General features: G+C 49.4%; 1 protein-coding gene across 5 annotated transcripts; it reads left to right on the plus strand.

The window, feature by feature from the left end:
- The first annotated feature begins 280 nt into the window (after nt 1-280).
- LOC129402560 (zinc finger protein 345-like) lies at nt 281-11,782 on the plus strand. 5 transcript variants are annotated; one of them, XM_055129568.1, is made up of 7 exons: nt 281-300; nt 1,126-1,218; nt 3,440-3,522; nt 4,816-4,942; nt 6,535-6,615; nt 7,570-7,646; nt 8,542-11,782. In XM_055129568.1, the coding sequence occupies exons 3-7, from the start codon at nt 3,490-3,492 to the stop codon at nt 10,339-10,341; spliced, it is 2,118 nt and encodes a 705-aa protein (XP_054985543.1). In that variant the 5' UTR covers nt 281-300; nt 1,126-1,218; nt 3,440-3,489; the 3' UTR covers nt 10,342-11,782. The 5 variants fall into 5 exon arrangements, with proteins under 5 accessions (XP_054985543.1, XP_054985540.1, XP_054985544.1 ...); XM_055129565.1 differs by lacking the exon at nt 281-300 and adding an exon at nt 310-399; XM_055129566.1 differs by lacking the exon at nt 281-300 and adding an exon at nt 311-463.
- The last annotated feature ends 5,746 nt before the right edge of the window (nt 11,783-17,528 follow it).

A 17,528-nucleotide genomic window follows, 5' to 3' on the forward strand; every position in this document is an offset into this window, starting at 1 on the left:
CTCCACCCCCTCCCTACTTGCCAGTTAAACCTCAATCAACCTGCTTGCATTTTTCCTGATGGACTCCTGTGTGAGAACATTGGTTCAATGGCTGACCAGTCCACTCCAGCTGCTGCCTCTCCACTTCTTTATCCCAGCCCATCCCCGGAGGCACAGATTCACTTAGGTGGGCAAAATGGTCTTTTCGTACCAGGCGCCTGGCCCTTTAAGGCTCCTTAGTTGAATGGGTGTGACGTCACAGACTTCAGGCGCATTTTCGGGGCCAGACCCTGTCACGTGATTCAGCCCGCCTTTGGTCAGGTAGGAGAAGGAGGAAGGAGCGGGCCGTTGCATGGGGGACTCTGAACGCCGATTTTGTGGCAGAACGCAAGCGGCCTCCCAATCTCCACACTGTGAGAGGTGGGGCTGCACCAGCTTGGGGGGCGCTTTCGCGCCGGTTTTTCACTAGTTCCCGGATATCCAGGTGGTTCCTGAGGCACGGCAGAAGCTTTAGGGGGACGCGGGGATCTGGACGGTGCAGAGGGGGCTGTCCCGGGGTACAGGGGTCGCGTCTGTGACTGCGTGATCTTACCCCCCTCCCCCCCGCCCATCGGGCGGCCCGGATCGCCTCCAGCTACGCGATGGGGCAGCGGCGGGTGGGCGCGGGGCTGAGCGTGGGGGCTGCGGGCCTTGGGGTGCGGGGCCTGGAGAGGGCGGGGGCTTTGCTGTCCCGACTCTCCCAGCACAGAACTGCGCTGGGGCCTGTCCTGGAGTCTTTAGCCCCTAAATTGCTGCTATAGGACTTCAGGATTCACTGTCATGGGTAATGCTGCAGCCTCCCAATGCAAGAGACCCCCGTTTCCATCTGTCCTTTCACTGGCTGCTGTGATCGGGTGGGGTCCTTGTCGGTGGGTGGGGTTTGCCAATGAAAATTGACTTTTTGGGGGGCTATTTTAAATTTTTTTATGGGAACTTGGAGGGTCATACCCAGAGATGCTCAGGGCTTACTCCTATCTGTGCACTCAGGAATTATTCCTGGCTGTCCCTTAGGGGCCATCTGGCATGCTGAGGCTTGATCCGGGTCAGCAAGGCAAGCATCCTACTGCTTTATCGTCTGTCTGACCCTAACATTGGTGTTTTTTCCAGACCAGGAATTTCTGCTCTCTCACCTGAAGTAGAAAACCACCCCCAACTCTTTATCTTTCCCTGACTGCAGGAGCCCCTTTTATTGACAATTGGGTGAGTACTGCAGGTAAAGGGTATTTTTTTTTGAAGGAAGAGATTTTATTTATTTATTTATTTATTTATTTATTTATTTATTTATTTATTTGTGGAGGGGGAGATTGCCCAGAGGTCACTCTGGTGTACTGGGAAGAAATTTATTTAGAAAATGCCAAAGAGGGGCTGGAGTACAGCGGGTAGGGCGTTTGCCTTGCACGTGGCTGGCCCGGGTTAGATTCTCAGCATCCCATATAGTCCCCTGAGCACCACCAGGTGTGACCCAAAAAGAAAAAAAAATATATCAAACACCAAAGAGATAGTATAGCAACTAGGGTGCTTGTGAGAGAGAAAGAGAAAGAGAGAGAGAGAGAGAGAGAGAGAGAGAGAGAGAGAGAGAGAGAGAGAGAACAAAAAACATAGGATTTGACAGCATATAGAAAAAGCCAGGAGGGGCTGGAGCGATAGCACAGCGGGTAGGGCATTTGCCTTGCACTCGGCCAACCCGGGTTCGATTCCCAGCATCCCATATGGTCCCCTGAGCACCGCTAGGAGTAATTCTTGAGTGCAGAGCCAGGAGTAACCCCTGAGAATTGCCAGGTGTGACCCAAAAACCAAAAACAAAAAAAAAAAAAAGAAAGAAAAAGCCAGGAAAGTGGCTTTAAGTACCTGCTGCTCAACACTTTGAATGTTTCTCACTAGAATTCTGACAGGGTACAAGGGCCCTTATGAGGTGCTTGGGTTTCGAACCTGGGTCATCCAAGTGCAAGATGAAGGCCTTACCTGCTGTATTACCTCCCTAGCCTCCAAGAATATAATATTCATGGTTAAAAAGTAAAAAGTAGATTTACTCTAAAAGTTTCAACTGTCAGACACAGTTAACATCATGGTCTATAGTAAACAACCTGGATATTAGGATAATTTTTCTATACAGCACGCTGTTGGCAAGTATATTCTTGCACCACAGGAGCGAGTGCTGGATGAGGCTGATGCAGATGTGCTGATTCAGGATTACAGTAAATCATGACCCAGATGGGCCCAGGTCCAGTGAGTCAGAGCTGGGATGGTGCTTGAGATTCACCTGAGCTCAGAAGTGACCTTGGTCCCCAGGAGAGAGTGCCCAGGCACGTGTCCCCGTCCACCTTGCAAGAGGATGGCTGAGGGTTTTTCTGTGCCAAGTCTCTATGTCTAGCCCCATGGCAGATCCACTTTCCAGGCTGTGGTCACTGGGGCTGCAGGGGCCACCTTTGCACAGGAGCTCCTGGCCTCAGAGTTAGTCTCTGGCTTTGTGGACCTCCCTGTGGGGCCCAGGGTAGAGTCTCGAGGCTCAGACAGGGTTGCAGTTTCCTCCCCTATAGATTGAGCCGAGTGCTCCTGTTCCGACAGGGAACCTGGATCACAACCAGCTTCTCTGTCCATGGAGAAGCAGGAGCATCTGGCAGTGTCTCCCTTTGGATAGGTCTGAGAGCTGGTGTCCAGGAGTCTGGTCAGTCACATTTCTGGCTCCAATGCAGGAAATTAAAAAAAAATTATTTTATTTTTATAAAGTTGTTCACATTGATTTATTGCATTCCATATTCCAACACTAATTCCACTACTATTACACCTTACTACCACCATTATTTCCAATTTTCCCAACCACCCAAGCCAATGTTCAAGGGTCTGACCAGTCACAGCATTTCTGGCTCCAATGCAGGGACCATTTTTAAAAAAATTTAATTTAATTTTTATAAAGTTGTTCATATTGATTTATTGCATTCCATATTCCAACACTACTTCCACCACCATTACACCTTACTACCACCATTATTTCCAATTTTCCCAACCACCACCCAAGCCTGTCCCAATAACATACCCTAGATGATTTATTTTGCATGGCTTGTTATGATCAATTCACTCAAAATGATCAAAAAAGATTTCTTTAAAAGAAAGTTTATGAAGATTGTTGTATCTCACCAGGAGCCATTGAACTCTTTTTTTTTTTCCTTTTTGGGTCACACCTGGCAATGCACAGGGGTTACTCCTGGCTCTGCACTCAGGAATTACTAGTGGCGGTGCTCAGGGGACCATATGGGATGCTGGGAATCGAACCCGGGTCGGCCGCGTGCAAGGCAAACGCCCTACCCACTGTGCTATCACTCCAGCCCCCTTGCTGGTGTCTTTTGAAATGATTTCTGGTCAGGTGGGAGGTGGGTCTTGTTGTGCTCCTCTCTGGTGCTCACGGCTCTGACTTCTCCTCCAGGTCTTTGCACGGGGCCTCCTGCTAATTCCTGGTAAAAACAAAGGCAGAAGATGGTGATGCACCCTCTGATACACCATCCCCAGGTAGGAGAGAGTGACAAGATGACACATTGCAATGACAGGAGCGCATTGGCTTCCCGGGCCGACAGTCTTGGGTGGTTTCAGGAAGGAGATGTGGGATACGGCTCCTGGCTTGAGTGACCGGCTCTGCTGTTTGAGGCCACTTTCGTCCTTGTTTGTTTTGTTGGTTTGTGTTTGGGCCATAGTAGTGGTGCTCAAGGATCACACCCAGCTCAGTGCTCAGGAATGACTCCTGCAAGGACTGGGGGACCCTATGGGGTGCCAGGGGCCCAAGGCTGATCTTGGGTTTTTTGTTTTGTGTTGGGTTGTTTTGAAGGGAATGGACTACATCTGGTGATTCTCGGGTTACTCCTGGCTCTACACTCCAGCGTTGCACCTGGCAGTGCTTGGGGGAACCATATGAAATAGCTGCGGTCACCAGCCCTGCCCATTGTCCCTGGCCTGCAGTCCTGTTGCTCCCTCCTGCTGCTTTGTTTACTTCTGCATTTATTTTTGTGCCACAGTGGAGGTGCTCAGGGCTTCCTCTTGGCTCTGTACTCCGGGTTCACATTTGATGGCATCAGGGCCCCCAGGGTGTGCAGGTCCCATATGTGCCCTGGCAGCTATAGTGACTCAGCCCCAGGACATGTGTTTCCTGTCTCTTGTCCTTTCCGCTCTGAAGAGCCTCGCCTGCTCTGTCATACAGTCTCACATTCACACGCTGCTGTGTGCGCAGTTCCAGGGATGCTCTGGTCCCAGGGAGACGGAGCAAAGAATCTTTGGGACTGAGACACTTCTTCCCAAGACAAATTTTGGGCATCCCTGAACCAGGATTTCTGAGTCCTACAGGCACATATGTTACACAGAGCTTTGAGTACCTCGATGAACATTGAGTGTTCCCTTTTCATTCCTAGAACAAGAGTTTTGTGTGTGGGGGGGTGGGGGCGGGGGGATGTTTAGTGTTTGGGGGCCTCACCCAGGTTCACTTTAATGGTCTCTTTGGCTCTGTGTTCAGTTGTTACTCTGTAGTGCTTGCTGGACCAGTGGTGCTGCGTTTGGCCCTGGAGTGTCTGTGTGCAAGGCTGACACCTAACAGGAACTTTGTACTATAGATTTCTCACATTTTATCAGATCCAGCTTCCTTAGAATGATTTCTGGGGCCTGTCAACCAGGAATTTTGAGTGGAGGCTTGTTCTTCCTGAGGGGAGAGCACCCTGAGCTGAGTGCCTTTAGATTCCTGGCCGTGCCTTCCTCATTGCCCAGGGAACGGGCTAGGGATGGACCCTGACTCCTGCCCCTATATGTGTCCTGACTCAGGATGCGGTGACCTTTACCGATGTGGCCATCAACTTCACCCCAGAGGAGTGGACCTGCCTGGCTGCATATCAGAGAAAGCTCTACAGGGACGTGATGCTGGAGACCTACGAACATCTGCGGGCCGTCGGTGAGAGCTTCGGGGAAGCCTGTGCCGGGACAGACCCTTGAGGGATCTTGGGGGCTGGGCCGGGGCTGTGTGGCCATGATTCTGACAGGCCAGGATGTTTGACAGCTGTTCGGTTTGCTGTTTCTCTAGGTCCTTTCCTTTTCTCTGATTTTGTTATTGGGCCACATCTCATGATGCTCAGGGGTTACCTTGGGATACCAGGGATTACTTTAGGTAGGCTTTTTTGTTGTTGTTGTTCTTGGGTCACACCTGGTGATGCACAGGGGTTACTCCTGCCTCTGCACTCAGGAATTACTCCTGGTGGTGCTCGGGGGACCATATGGGATGCTGGGAATCGAACCCGGGTCGGCCTCGTGCAAGGCAAACGCCCTACCTGCTGTGCTATCGCTCCAGCCCCTTTGGTGGGCTTTGGGGTCCATATGAGAGGCAGAGCATTGAACCAGAACAACCACGTGCAAGCAAAGTGTCCTCCGCATTGTCCTGTCCCTCAGGTTCCTGTAAATAGTTCCTTCTATTGCTAAATTAACTTCTTGTACTACCCTTCACTTCACTGTGTTTGCTTTGCTTTTGTTTTGGGTTTTGATTTGGGGCCACAGTCCACATGCCTCCTGGCTCTGTGCGGAAGGATCTCTAGTGGCAGTGCTCAAGGGCCCATGGGGGTGCTGTGGATTAACCCAGTCAGCAGCTTATGAGGCTGGTACCTTACACTTTGTACTACTGCACCAGACCCGCAACTTCATTTATTACTTTTTTTGTTCTGTTTTGATTTGGTTTCCGTGCTAGACCCAGTAATGCTCAGGGATTGCGCCTGGTTATTATTGAGGAATTTCTCCCAGCAGTGCTCTGAGACCATATGGATGCCAGGGACCAAACCTGTATGTGTGTGTCAGGCACGTGCCCGCCCTGCTGGACTATCACTCCAACCATTAGTTCATTTCTTTCTTTTTGCTTTTTGGGTCACACCCAGCGATGCACAGGGGTCATTCCTGGCTCGTGTACTTAGGAATCACCCCTGGCGGTGCTCAGGGGACCATATGGGATGCTGGGATTCAAACCTGGGTCGGTCGCGTGCAAGGCAAGCGCCCTACCCGCTGTGCTATCACTCCAGCCCCAAGTTCATTTCTTTCTTAGGGCCTCACCCCATTAGTCTCTGCTCTATTTCACTGCTTGGGGTCACTTCCAGTAGTCATGGAAGACTTTAGCAGGACTCAAATTTTACTCTTAAAATGAAACCTGGGGGATTGGAGCAATAGCACTGCAGGTAGGGCATTTGCCTTGCATGCGGCCGACCTGGGTTCGATTCCCAGCATCCCATAGGGTCCCCTGAGCACCGCCAGGAGTGATTCCTGAGTGCAGAGTCAGGAGTACCCTTGTGCATTGCTGGGTGTGACCCAAAAAAGCAAAAAAAAAAAAAAAAAAACCCAAAAAACCTGGGTCTTAATGTCTCTGATATCCACCAATCTGGGGCATATGGAAAGGGGAGATTTTGTTCATATATTTTCTGTAGTTTTGCCACTTTTATGAGGACACATGGAGTTGGCCTGTCACTTTTTTCCTTGTCACTAATCCATACATTGTCTCTATGGGGGCAGGGCATTCTGGGGTCAAGCCTGCCGTGATCTCCTGGCTGGAAGGAGGAGCCCTGAGGTTGGGGAGGAGAGGCGTGTGTGCAGGTGAGTGTCTGAGGACCCTCCTTGGCTCAGGCTCTGGGCAGTGTGTAGGTGTCCTGAGCGCATGTGAAACGCACTGCTGACCCCGGGGTCCTCAGGCTCCTGGATTCAGGCATCTGTGCCCTGCTCAGGGTGCTCTTCATTATCCTGGACTCTCAATGATCCTCGCTCTGCTTTCTTGCTTTGTTACCTCGTGTGTCAGGAGTGTAGAATAGCTCAGTGGTTTCTTGGCGCTCAGTCCCCCTGCCTCATCAGACTGGATGTACAGCCTGCGATGTTGGGTCCTTTCCATGCACAGCTGGATGCAACCTCTGCCCTCTCCGTCATGTTTATCTTTGCCCTCGGATAATTAGCATGACTTTTCAGAATATTAACAAAATTATTTTGTGTTGGTTTTGGGGCCTGAGATACTCAGCCGTTATTTCTGGCTGTTCCCAGGGGTTACTTTTGGCGGTGCTCAGGGATCAGCCCCCATTAGCTTCTTGGAAGGCAAATGCCCTACCTGCTGTTTTCTTCTTCCCACTAAGGAATATATATTTTTTAAATTTTTTTGTTTGTTTGTTTTTGTTTTTGGGTCACATCTGGCGATGCACAGGGGTTACTCCTGGCTCTGCGCTCAGGAATCACCCCTGGCGGTGCTCAGGAGACCATATGGGATGCTGGGAATTGAACCCGGGTCGGCCGCATGCAAGGCAAATGCTCTACCCGCTGTGCTATTGCTCTAGCCCTGACAATTCTTTTTTAATTTTTTTTTTCTTTTTGGGTCACACCCGGCATTGCACAGGGGTTACTCCTGACTCATGCACTCAGGAATTACTCCTGGCGGTGCTCCGGGGACCATATGGAATGCTGGGAACCCAGGTCGGCCACATGCAAGGCAAATACCCTACCTGCTGTGCTATCACTCCAGCCCCACATTTGATGAATTCTTACGTTGCATTTTGTGTTTGATTTCAGAACTCAATCCACAACTTCAGGATTTGGCATTGCAGCAATTTGTTTTGGGAATGGGATCACCGAATTTGAGGGAGCTGGTAAGATTCACATTTGAATATAAATATATATATATATATATATATATATATATATTTAGGCTGGTGGGATATTCAGTGGGCTAAGCATGAGACTTGAGAGGTTGGGGTCTGGGCTCCATAGGGAGGAAATCCGCATCCTAATCCTGGAGGAGAGGGCATTTATTCCCACTGGGTGCAAAATCTAAATAAGCTCTTCTTATTCTTATTATCATTATTGATTTTTGGTCACACCTAGCGATGCACAGGAGTTACTCCTGGATCTGGACTCAAGAATTACTCCTGGCAGGAATTACTCCCACCAAGAGACCATGTGGGAAGCTGGAGATCCAATCCAGGTCCCCATATGCAAGGCAAATAAATGCCCTCCCCATTGCATTATACTTCCCCCAACTCCTCTTTTTTTTTTTTTTTTGACTTTTTGGGTCACACCTGGTGATGCCCAGGGATTAATCCTGGTGGCTATATACTCAGAAATTACTCCTGTTGGCACATGGGGACCATATAGGATGCCAAGGAGTGAACCCAGGTGCCCCAAGCAAGACAAGCATCATCCTTTCTTTACTATTGCTCCCCCTTTTTTTTTTTCTTTTTGGGTCGCACCCGGTGATGCACAGGGGTTACTCTTGGCTCTGAACTCAGGAATCACCCCTGGCAGTGCTCAGGGGACCATATGGGATGCTGGGATTCGAACCTGGGTTGGCCGCATGCAAGGCAAACGCCCTACCTGCTGTGCTATTCCTCCAGCCCCTAGCTCCCTATTATTTTTAATACCGATAAGTTTCGGGAATTGCAGTGCAGTGCAAATGTTAGGACACCAACCTGCATGACTCGATTTCCTTTTACATGGATACTGAGGCATAGAGCAATAATTGGAATCCTTCTCTGCTGTTCTTAGGGAAGCAGCCAGCCCCCGTGGACTATCTCTGATCCTGTGCACTGTGACAAAGTCTCGAGTGAGCAATCGTGCCTTCAGCCCCATGGGGATGCTGAAACAGGCGGGATGTCTTGTGAGGGTGACCAGAGTGGAGAGAGCGACCTCACTCTGAAGAAGCCCTCCCCTGGGAAAAGCTACTCTGAGAGTGTTGCACTCAGTCCACGGACACAGCCCCCCCTGGGGGGGCAGCCCCTAGTCAGTGGGACAGGAGCATTGTTTATAGCGAGTCCCTCATGCCAACAGGCCCACAGGCAAAATCACCATGAACAGAACCCATCTAAGTGTAGGGAATGTGGGGGAGCCTCCCCGTGTTCTTGGCACCATGGTGTTCCCTTAGAAAACCACAGACACAAAAATCCCCAGGAATGTCAGCAGCAAGGACAAACTCTGAGTCAAGTGTCGCCTCAGTGTGACTATCTGAACCTCCACACAGGAGAGAAACTGTACACATGCAAAGAATGTGGGAAGGCCTTTGATCAATATAAACACCTTATTATACATATTAGAATTCATAATGGAGACAAACATTATGCATGCGAGGAATGTGGGAAGGCCTTTTATAAACGCTCAAGTCTAAGGCTGCACAGGAAAATTCATAGTGGAGAGAAACTTTACCTGTGTGAGGAATGCGGGAAGGCCTTTACCCTATCCTCACATCTTAGGAAGCACAGGAAAATTCATACGGGAGAGAAACCTTACTCATGTCAGCACTGTGGGAAGGCCTTCACTTTCTGCTCAAACCTCTCTCGGCATAAGAAACTTCACACTGGAGAGAAACCGTATATGTGTAAGCAGTGTGGGAAGGCCTTTGCTTATCCTTCGAGCCTTTGCTATCACAGGAAAATTCATGCTGGAGAATGGGAGAATGCCTTACTTCACTTCTCAGGGCTCTCTGCACATAGGAGAATTCGTACAGGAACGAAACCTTACTCATGTCAGGAGTGTGGGAAGGTCTTCAGCGATTCCTCTAGGCTTACGAGGCATGTGAGAATGCATACTGGAGAGAAGCCTTTTGTATGTCAGGAGTGTGGGAAGGCCTTTAGTAGAGCCTCAAGACTTACCATCCATCAGAGGATCCACACTGGAGAGAAACCGTATATATGTAAGGATTGTGGGAAGGCCTACATTAGCAAATCCAGCCTTCACAAGCATAGGATATTTCATAATGGAGAGAAACTTTTTGTATGTGAGGAATGTGGGAAGGCATATTGTCGTTCCTCAAGCTTTCATAGTCATAGAAAAACTCATACCGGAGAGAAACCTGTTCAGTGTGAGACGTGTGGGAAGGCCTTCAGCCTGCCCTCTAGCCTTACTAGGCATATGAAAATTCATACTGGAGAGAGGCCTTATGTATGTAAGGAATGTGGGAAGACCTTCATTTATGCCTTAAACATTACTAGGCATATGAAAGTGCATACTGGGGAGAAACCTTACGTTTGTCAGGAATGTGGCAAGGCCTTCTCTCATTCTGCATACCTTAATAAGCACAGAAAAATTCATAGCGGAGTGAAGCCTCATCAATGTCAGACTTGTGGGAAGGCGTTCATTCGGCTCTCTGGCCTCACTAGGCATATAAGAATTCACACCGGAGAGAAACCTTATATATGTAAGGAATGTGGAAAGGCCTTCATTGAATCCATAGCTGTGACTAGGCATATGAAAACTCATATTGGAGTGAAAGCTTATGTGTGTAAAGAATGTGGAAAGGCCTTTGTGTTTCCCTCAAGCCTTAGAAAACATAGTAAAATTCATACTGGATGAATTGGTCCCCGAATAACAGGACAGGCTCTGTCAGTGAAATGTTTCATTTGGACCAAGGGAGTTAGGGATGGTATAAAGTGCAGCCAGGAAGGAAACCTGGGTAGCATTTAAGAAGCTTCCTATGATGCCAGTCCTATAAGGGAAAAGTAAACATTCTGATTGTCATCCAGGTCACAGCTATGCCAGTATCACAGCATTTAGACTTCACATGTATGTTAAATTGTAAATAATGGGTCTTGGTGATGGAAGCCAGGAGGAAGGTGACTAAATAACTAAATAAAAAGGTACAAAACCGCCCCTCCCTCAGGCTATAAAGGCTCACCACAGTCTCATTTTTTGCCATGATTCTAGCTTTGCTCAGAAACTGTGTTTGTGGGGGGTTTATGGCAGAGATCAACCATAATGCTGCAATGAATCCTTTGAAATTGGAAAAAACAGGGGCTGGAGCGATAGCACAGCAGGTAGGGTGTTTGCCTTGCACGCAGCTGACCCGGGTTCTATTCTCAGCATCCCATGTGGTCCCCCGAGTACCGCCAGGAGTAATTCCTTAATTCCTGAATGCAGAGCCAGGAATAATCCCTGAGCATCGGCGGGTGCGACCCGAAAAGAAAAAAAAAAATTGGAAAAAACAGCCAAATTCCCATTTTTCAGGCCTTCCTGTGTTAAGTTTCAGGGAGACACCCAGCTCTGCTAACCTTAAGTTGGCTGACTCGGGAATCTTATGAAGTACTGTGGTTGGAGTCCAGGTCTGCCGTGTGCAAGCACGCACCTTACTAAAAGCCGCAGCATCTCTGCACTCCTTGTGTTCACATTTCCATTAGAGTTACACAAACATTAAGGATAAATATTTTGGAAAGTATCATCTTTAGAAAATGGCTAGGGCAAGGTTTTTTGATGGGGTGGGTTGCAGTCCAAGTTTAAATGGACTTTCTTGTGCATCGTAAGATGAATGCCAGTTGTTGGAAAGTATGGAAGGGGCCCCTGGAAACATGTTTTTAAAGTGGTGGGATTATCAGGGAGACCACAAACTTCCCCCATCTCAGCAGGCAATTCCATTTAGCTGCTGACTGACCAATATAATGGTGGTCACATTCCTGGATCCCAGACCCCTCATTACAGTAGTATTAGGAGAAACCAAACATTTGCATTTGGAAGAGTAAAATCTCAACAATCTAGTAGTCACCAGAATGATAACTATTTAGATCTGTTCGAAAGGCCACGCAAGGTGCAGGATTACCAGTATGTTGTGCTCCTCTGCTCCATGTGTGCCTCCATTCTAAGGATTTGTCCATACATAGGGTCTTAATTTGAATTCAGGAAGCTTTTGTGACAGTGCTCAGGTGATCCAACCCAGGTGGACTGCATGCAAGATAAGAGCACAAACCCTGTACTGTCCCTCAGGGCCCATACTCTGGGTTTGAAATTGTCTTTCTGAAACTGCCTTCAGAGTTTTTTTGTTTTTTTTTTTGCTTTAATATTCCTTCCCCCCCCCCCTTTTTGGATCACACCCAGCAATGTTCAGGAGTTACTTCTGGCTCTGCACTCGGGTGTTACTTCTGGCAGACTATATGGTATGTTGGGGATTGAACATGGGTCGGCTGCGTGCAAGTCAAACATCTTACCCCCTGTGCTATCATTCCAGCCCCCCAGAGTTTTTTTTGGATGCAAGTGTTCACTGCTCCCAATTATCAAGAGGGTAGAGTGTTCACCCTCCAGTGCTCTTCAATATTTTTAACTGTCTTTTGCTCCTGTTCCAGTGTCCCTCCAGCCTTCTGGGCTGCTGCTAGGCCAGTTCCTGTCAGCATTCCCTGGGCTGGCATTGGAGTCACTGCTTTCAGCCCATCTTGATTTATTACTTCCCTGAAAAATTCATTGTCCCATGCCCTACCTGTTCCCTACCTGCCTGCTAGTATTCCTCGAGTCATCCCTCTTGTGTTTTTCCAGATGGGCTGTGTGTGAGAGCATTGATCCAATGTTGGACTGAACAGTACATGATCAGGGGACTTTTCCTTAACAACCCCCCCCCACCACCAGCCCTCACTGTGTGACCAACCACTCCAGCAGCTGCTTCTCCATTCCTTTACCCGAGCCCATCCCTCTTGCAGCACAGGTTCACCTGGGTGGGCAAACACATTCTCTCCACACCTGGAATCTTGCTTTAATGGAAGTGACATCCCAGGATGGGGCCATGTAGGTGTGTCATTTGTCCACGACGTCGTCATGGCACCATGATTCATTCATGTGGATAAAGGAGGAACTGGCACCGGCTGTGGCAGGGGGCTGTGAAGGCTGATTTTGTGGCAGGACCGGGCTGGCCTCCCCGTCTCTGCACTGTGAGTGTGGAGGGGCCTTGTCAGCTTCGGGGACGCTTTTACGCTTCTTTTTCACTGGCTCCCAGATATCCAGGCGGTTCCTGCTGTGCGTCGGAGGCTTTAGGGGGACACTGAGCTTTGGGGGCTGCAGTGGAGGCTGTACCAGAGTGCAGGGGTCTTGGGTGTGTGTGTGCATGATCCTGGGGAGCCCCTTTGGCCATGATCGCCTCCAGCTCCGAGCCCAGGGCTGTGCGCGGGGGCTGTGGATCTTGGGGTTGCGAGACCTGCAGAGAGTGGGGGCTTGGCCGTCCTGACCCTCCCAACATGGAACTGTGCTGGGCCCTGTCCTGGAGCCTTTGGCCCCGACATCTCTGCTGTAGAACCTCCAGATTCCCTTTGAGTAGTAGTAGAGCAGCAGCTCTGCAAAGGCAAAGGAGCCTGTTTCCATCTGTCATTTTCATTGGCTTCCGTGATAGGGCGGGATCATACAGGCTTGGTCATGTCAGGTGACTGTGGTTAGCAAAAGAAAATGGACCTTTTGGCCTTTTTTGGTTATTTTGATTATTTTGGGCGGGAGGAGGCCACACCTGAATATGCCCAGGGCTTACTCCTGGTTCTGTGCTCAGGAATTTTTCCTGGTACTGCTCTGGGGTCCAAATGGGATGCAAAGGCCTTATCTAAGATGGCAAGGCAAGCTTTCTACCCACTTGACTGTCTGACCCCAAATTTGGTTTATTCCAGATCACGAATTTCTATCCTCTCAGGTCAAATAGAAAACCACTCCCCACTCTGATCTCCCTGACTAGGGGACCTCGGCTGTTGGGGTGAGTACTGTGGATAAAGGGCTTTTTAGTTTTTTGAAGGAAGATAGTTGGGCTGGGTTTGTGTGTGTGTGTGTGTGTGTGTGTGTGTGTGTGTGTGTGTGTGTGTGTGGTGAGGGGGAGCACTGTGCAAGGGACACTTCTGGAGTGCTGGGAAGAAATTTAGAAAGGGCCAGAGAGGTAGTACAGCTGACCTTGCACGTGTCTGACCTTGGTTCGATCCACTTCATTCCAGTATCCACCAAACCTGCCAGGACTGATCCCTGAGCACAGAGTTAAGAATAACCCCTGAACACTGCCAGTTCTAGCCCCAAATCGAAAAATGTACCCATGCACAGAAGAAATGTGAGAGCAGAGGAAGAGGAGGATGATTTCAGACAAACCATAGTATTCCGCAGCATAGAAAAAGTTGGAAAATAGGGTTATAAAGACCCAGTGTTTGACTCTTTATATGTTTCACGCTATAAGTTATTTTTGCACTTGAATTATTTTTTCCTAGCTTGGTTAGAGTTCACTTTTTGTTGTTACTGTATTTTGGGGCCCCACCTCACAGTGCTCAGGCCTTAGTCTTGACTCTATGTTCATGGGTCACAGCTGCCAGGGTCCAGGGGATCATAAGGATACCCAGTTATCGTCCTTGGGTCGGCCAAGTGTAAGATCACCCTGGCCCCAGTAAAAAGTAGACTCCAGGAGCTGGAGTGATAGCACAGCGGGTAGGGCGTTTGCCTTGCACGCAGCTGACCCGGGTTCAATTCCCAGCATCCCATATGGTCCCCCAGAACTGCCAGGAGTAATTCCTGAGTGTAGAGCCAGGAGTAACCCCTGTGCATCGCTGGGTATGACCGGAATAGCAAAAAAAAAAAAAGTAGACTCCAGAATTCTGAGCAGTTCAGAAGTCAGACACAGTTCATATGGTCTTTAGTAAAAGGCCTGGTTATTCGGATAATCTTGCCATACAAAACGCTGTTTATGTGGTTAACAAATATATTCCTGCACAACGTGAGCTAGTGCTGTATGAGGCTCACGCAGATGTGCTGATTGGGGATTAGAGTAAATCAGGACCCAGAACAGCCCAGGTCCAGCGGGACACAGCTGGCATTGTGCCATCACCCGGGCCCAGAGTGACCCTGCTTACCAGGAGAGAGCACCAAGGCGCATGTCTCTGTCCACCCTGCAAAAGAGCAGCTGAAGGTTTGTCCATGATGAATCCCGGTGGTAGCCCCATAGTAGAGCCGTTTTCAGGGCTGTGGTCACTGGGGGCAGCCCTGCTGCTTGCCTGCAGGGGGCGCTGATGCGCGGGAGCTCCAGGCCTCAGAGTCAGACCCTGACTGGACCCGTAGAACCTTCCTGTGGGGTCCTGGGAGGAGTTCAGGGCTCAGGCAGTCTTGCAGTTACCCCCACTGTAGACTGAGCCCAGCGCTCCTGTTTTGTGGCATTGCTTAATGGCTCCTGTTTCGTGGCATTGTTAAGTGGCTCCTGTTTAGTGGCCCCTGGCTAGTGGCATTTTGTGGTATTTTTGGCCTCACCCGCCACTGTTCATTTGGGTCCTGCTGGGACTGTACTCAGTGTTACTCTCTGCAGTGCTCACTCGACCAATGGTACTGGGTTTGGCTCTGGTGTCGCTGTGTGCATGGCTGGCATCTCCAGGAGCCTTCTAGTATGCGTCCTCACATTTTAGTATATCTGGCTTCCTACAGTGATTTCTGGGGCTGTCATCCTGGAGGTTGGCTCTGAGGGGAGAGGCCACTAGCCCCTCTAGGGCTTAGGGGGGTGGCCTCCTCACAGAATCAGGAACCTGTTGAAGATAACATGACTCCTGCCTCCTTTTATGTGCCATGTTAGGACGTGGTAACCTTCCCGGTTGTGGCCGTGAGCTTTACTGCGAAGCAGTGGATGTGCTTGGATGCCTCTGAAAGGAAGCTCTACGGGGATGTGATGCTGGGGACTTACCAGCAGCTACGGGCCATCAGTAAGAGCTGCCAGGGCTGCTGTCTGGGTCAGCTTGGACCCATGTAGGTTCCCAGAGTCCAAGCCAGGGCTATGTGTTCAACAGCGGCTGTGATTCTGTCAGGCTTGGACCTTTGACAGCCATGAGGATCACTGTTCCTTAGTTCCTACCTTTTCATTTGTTTTGTTTTTATTATTGGCCCACACCTGGCAAGGCTCTAGGGTGTTCCCTGCTTGCACTTAGGAATCACTCTTGGTGGGCTTGTCAGACCTGCTGGGTGCCAGTGTTTGAGCTCAAGTCAGCAATGTGCGTGACAAGCACCTTTTGCGCTGTACTTTTTTTTTTTTTATTTTTGGGTCACACTTGGTGATGTACAGGGGTTACTAACTCTACACTCAGGAATTACTCCTGGCGGTGCTTGGGGGACCATATGGGATGCTGGGAATCGAACCCAGGTTGGCCATGTGCAAGGCAAACGCCCTACCTGCTGTACTATCGCTCCAGCCCCATGTGCTGTACTTTTTGGGTCACACCCAGCAGTGCACAGGGGTTACTCCTGGCTCTGCACTCAGGAACTACTCCTGGTGGTGTTGGGGGATCATATGGGATGCTGGGAATCGAACCTGGTTCGGCTGCATGCAAGGCAAACGTCCTACCTGCTGTGCTATCGCTCCAGCCCCTGTGCTGTACTATTACTCAGGTTCTTTCCTCTACTAAATACATTTACTTTTTTTTCTTTTAATTAACACTTAACTTTAGAGTTTTTTGGTTTTGTTTTGTTTTGTTTTGTTTTAGCATCCCTACTCCACATTCTGGCTGGCTCTGTACTAAAGGAATATTCCAGGCAGTGCTCAGGGAACCATGGGGGTACCGTGGCTTGCACCTCAGTCAGCAGCAGGCAAGGTGGGTGCATTAGCCACGGTACTATAGCATCAGGCTATCTTTCTTTTGTTTGGTCTTGTTTTTGTCTGGGGGCCACACCCAGCGATGCTCAGGGTTTCTCCTGACTGAACTTAGAAATTGCTCCTGGCACTTCTTACAGAACCCATGGGGATGTTGGGAATCAATGGAGGGGTTTGTGTGTGTGTGTGTGTGTGTGTGTGTGTGTGTGTGTGTGTGTGTGTGAGGAATCTGCCCTACCTGCTGTACTATCTCTTAGCCCCTAACTTGATATTTTGTATGCATCCAATTTTGTTTTGTTTAGTTTCATTTTTTCGGCCACACTGTGATATTCAGGGGTGACTCCAGGTTCTACACTCATTTCTCACTCTTGGTGTTGGCTTGGGGGACCAACATCACTGTTGGTGCTTGCTTGGGGGACCATATGGGATCTGGGGATTGAACTGGATCAGTTGCATGCAAGGCAGCAAAAGTGACGGTTGTGTTGTTTGAGTATTTTCAGTAATTTGACTGGTTATATGAGGGACTAGGCCTCTGGCCTTTTCATTGTTACTAATCTCTACATTGATTCTGTGGGGGCAGGGTATTCTAGGATGAAGCCTGCTGTAACCCCCTGGCTTAAAGGAGCCCTGAGGACAGGGAGGAGAGCGAGAGCGAGAGAGCGAGCGAGCGAGAGAGAGAGAGAGAGAGAGAGAGAGAGAGTGAGTGTGTGTGTGTGTGGTGTGTGGTGTGTGTGTGTGTGTGTGTGTGTTGCACAGGCATGCAGACATCTGTGCTGCACTTACGCTGCCCTTCGCTCCCCCTGGACTTCGCTCCCCTGGACTGTCCATCACGGGATGATCCTGTGCTTTGCTTTCTTGGCTTCTTCCATTCTTCTTCATTAGTCATGTGTTCATGAGATTCAGGGTCCTAGTACTCCCTTCTTTCCCTTACCACCCAGACTGCATAGCCTGCAATGTTGGGGTGCCCTTTTCAGGAACAGCAGGACTACCTCCCAACCCACCCTCTCAGTCACTACCTTGTTTCTGCCCTCAGATCATTAGCATAGTTTTTGAGTATACTAAGATATTTTGTTTTGTTTTGGTTTGGGGTCTGATGTTGCCAAGGGGTTATTCCTGGTGGTCCTCAGGGGTTCCTTTGGGCAGTGCTCAGAGATCAGCCCCTGTCAGTCTTATGCAAGGCAGATGCCCTACCTGTTATTCTCTC

Source organism: Sorex araneus, chromosome 2 (genome assembly GCF_027595985.1).
Source record: "Sorex araneus isolate mSorAra2 chromosome 2, mSorAra2.pri, whole genome shotgun sequence".
Taxonomy (NCBI): Eukaryota; Metazoa; Chordata; class Mammalia; order Eulipotyphla; family Soricidae; genus Sorex; species Sorex araneus.

Excerpts from the sequence above, each read along its gene's own strand:
- LOC129402560 (XM_055129568.1), top strand. The coding sequence starts at position 3,490 with ATGGTGATGCACCCTCTGATACACCATCCCCAG. Across the intron at positions 4,943-6,534 it reads CGAACATCTGCGGGCCGTCG|GGCATTCTGGGGTCAAGCCT; the intron begins GTGAGAGCTTCG and ends CTATGGGGGCAG. Across the intron at positions 7,647-8,541 it reads CACCGAATTTGAGGGAGCTG|GGAAGCAGCCAGCCCCCGTG; the intron begins GTAAGATTCACA and ends TGCTGTTCTTAG.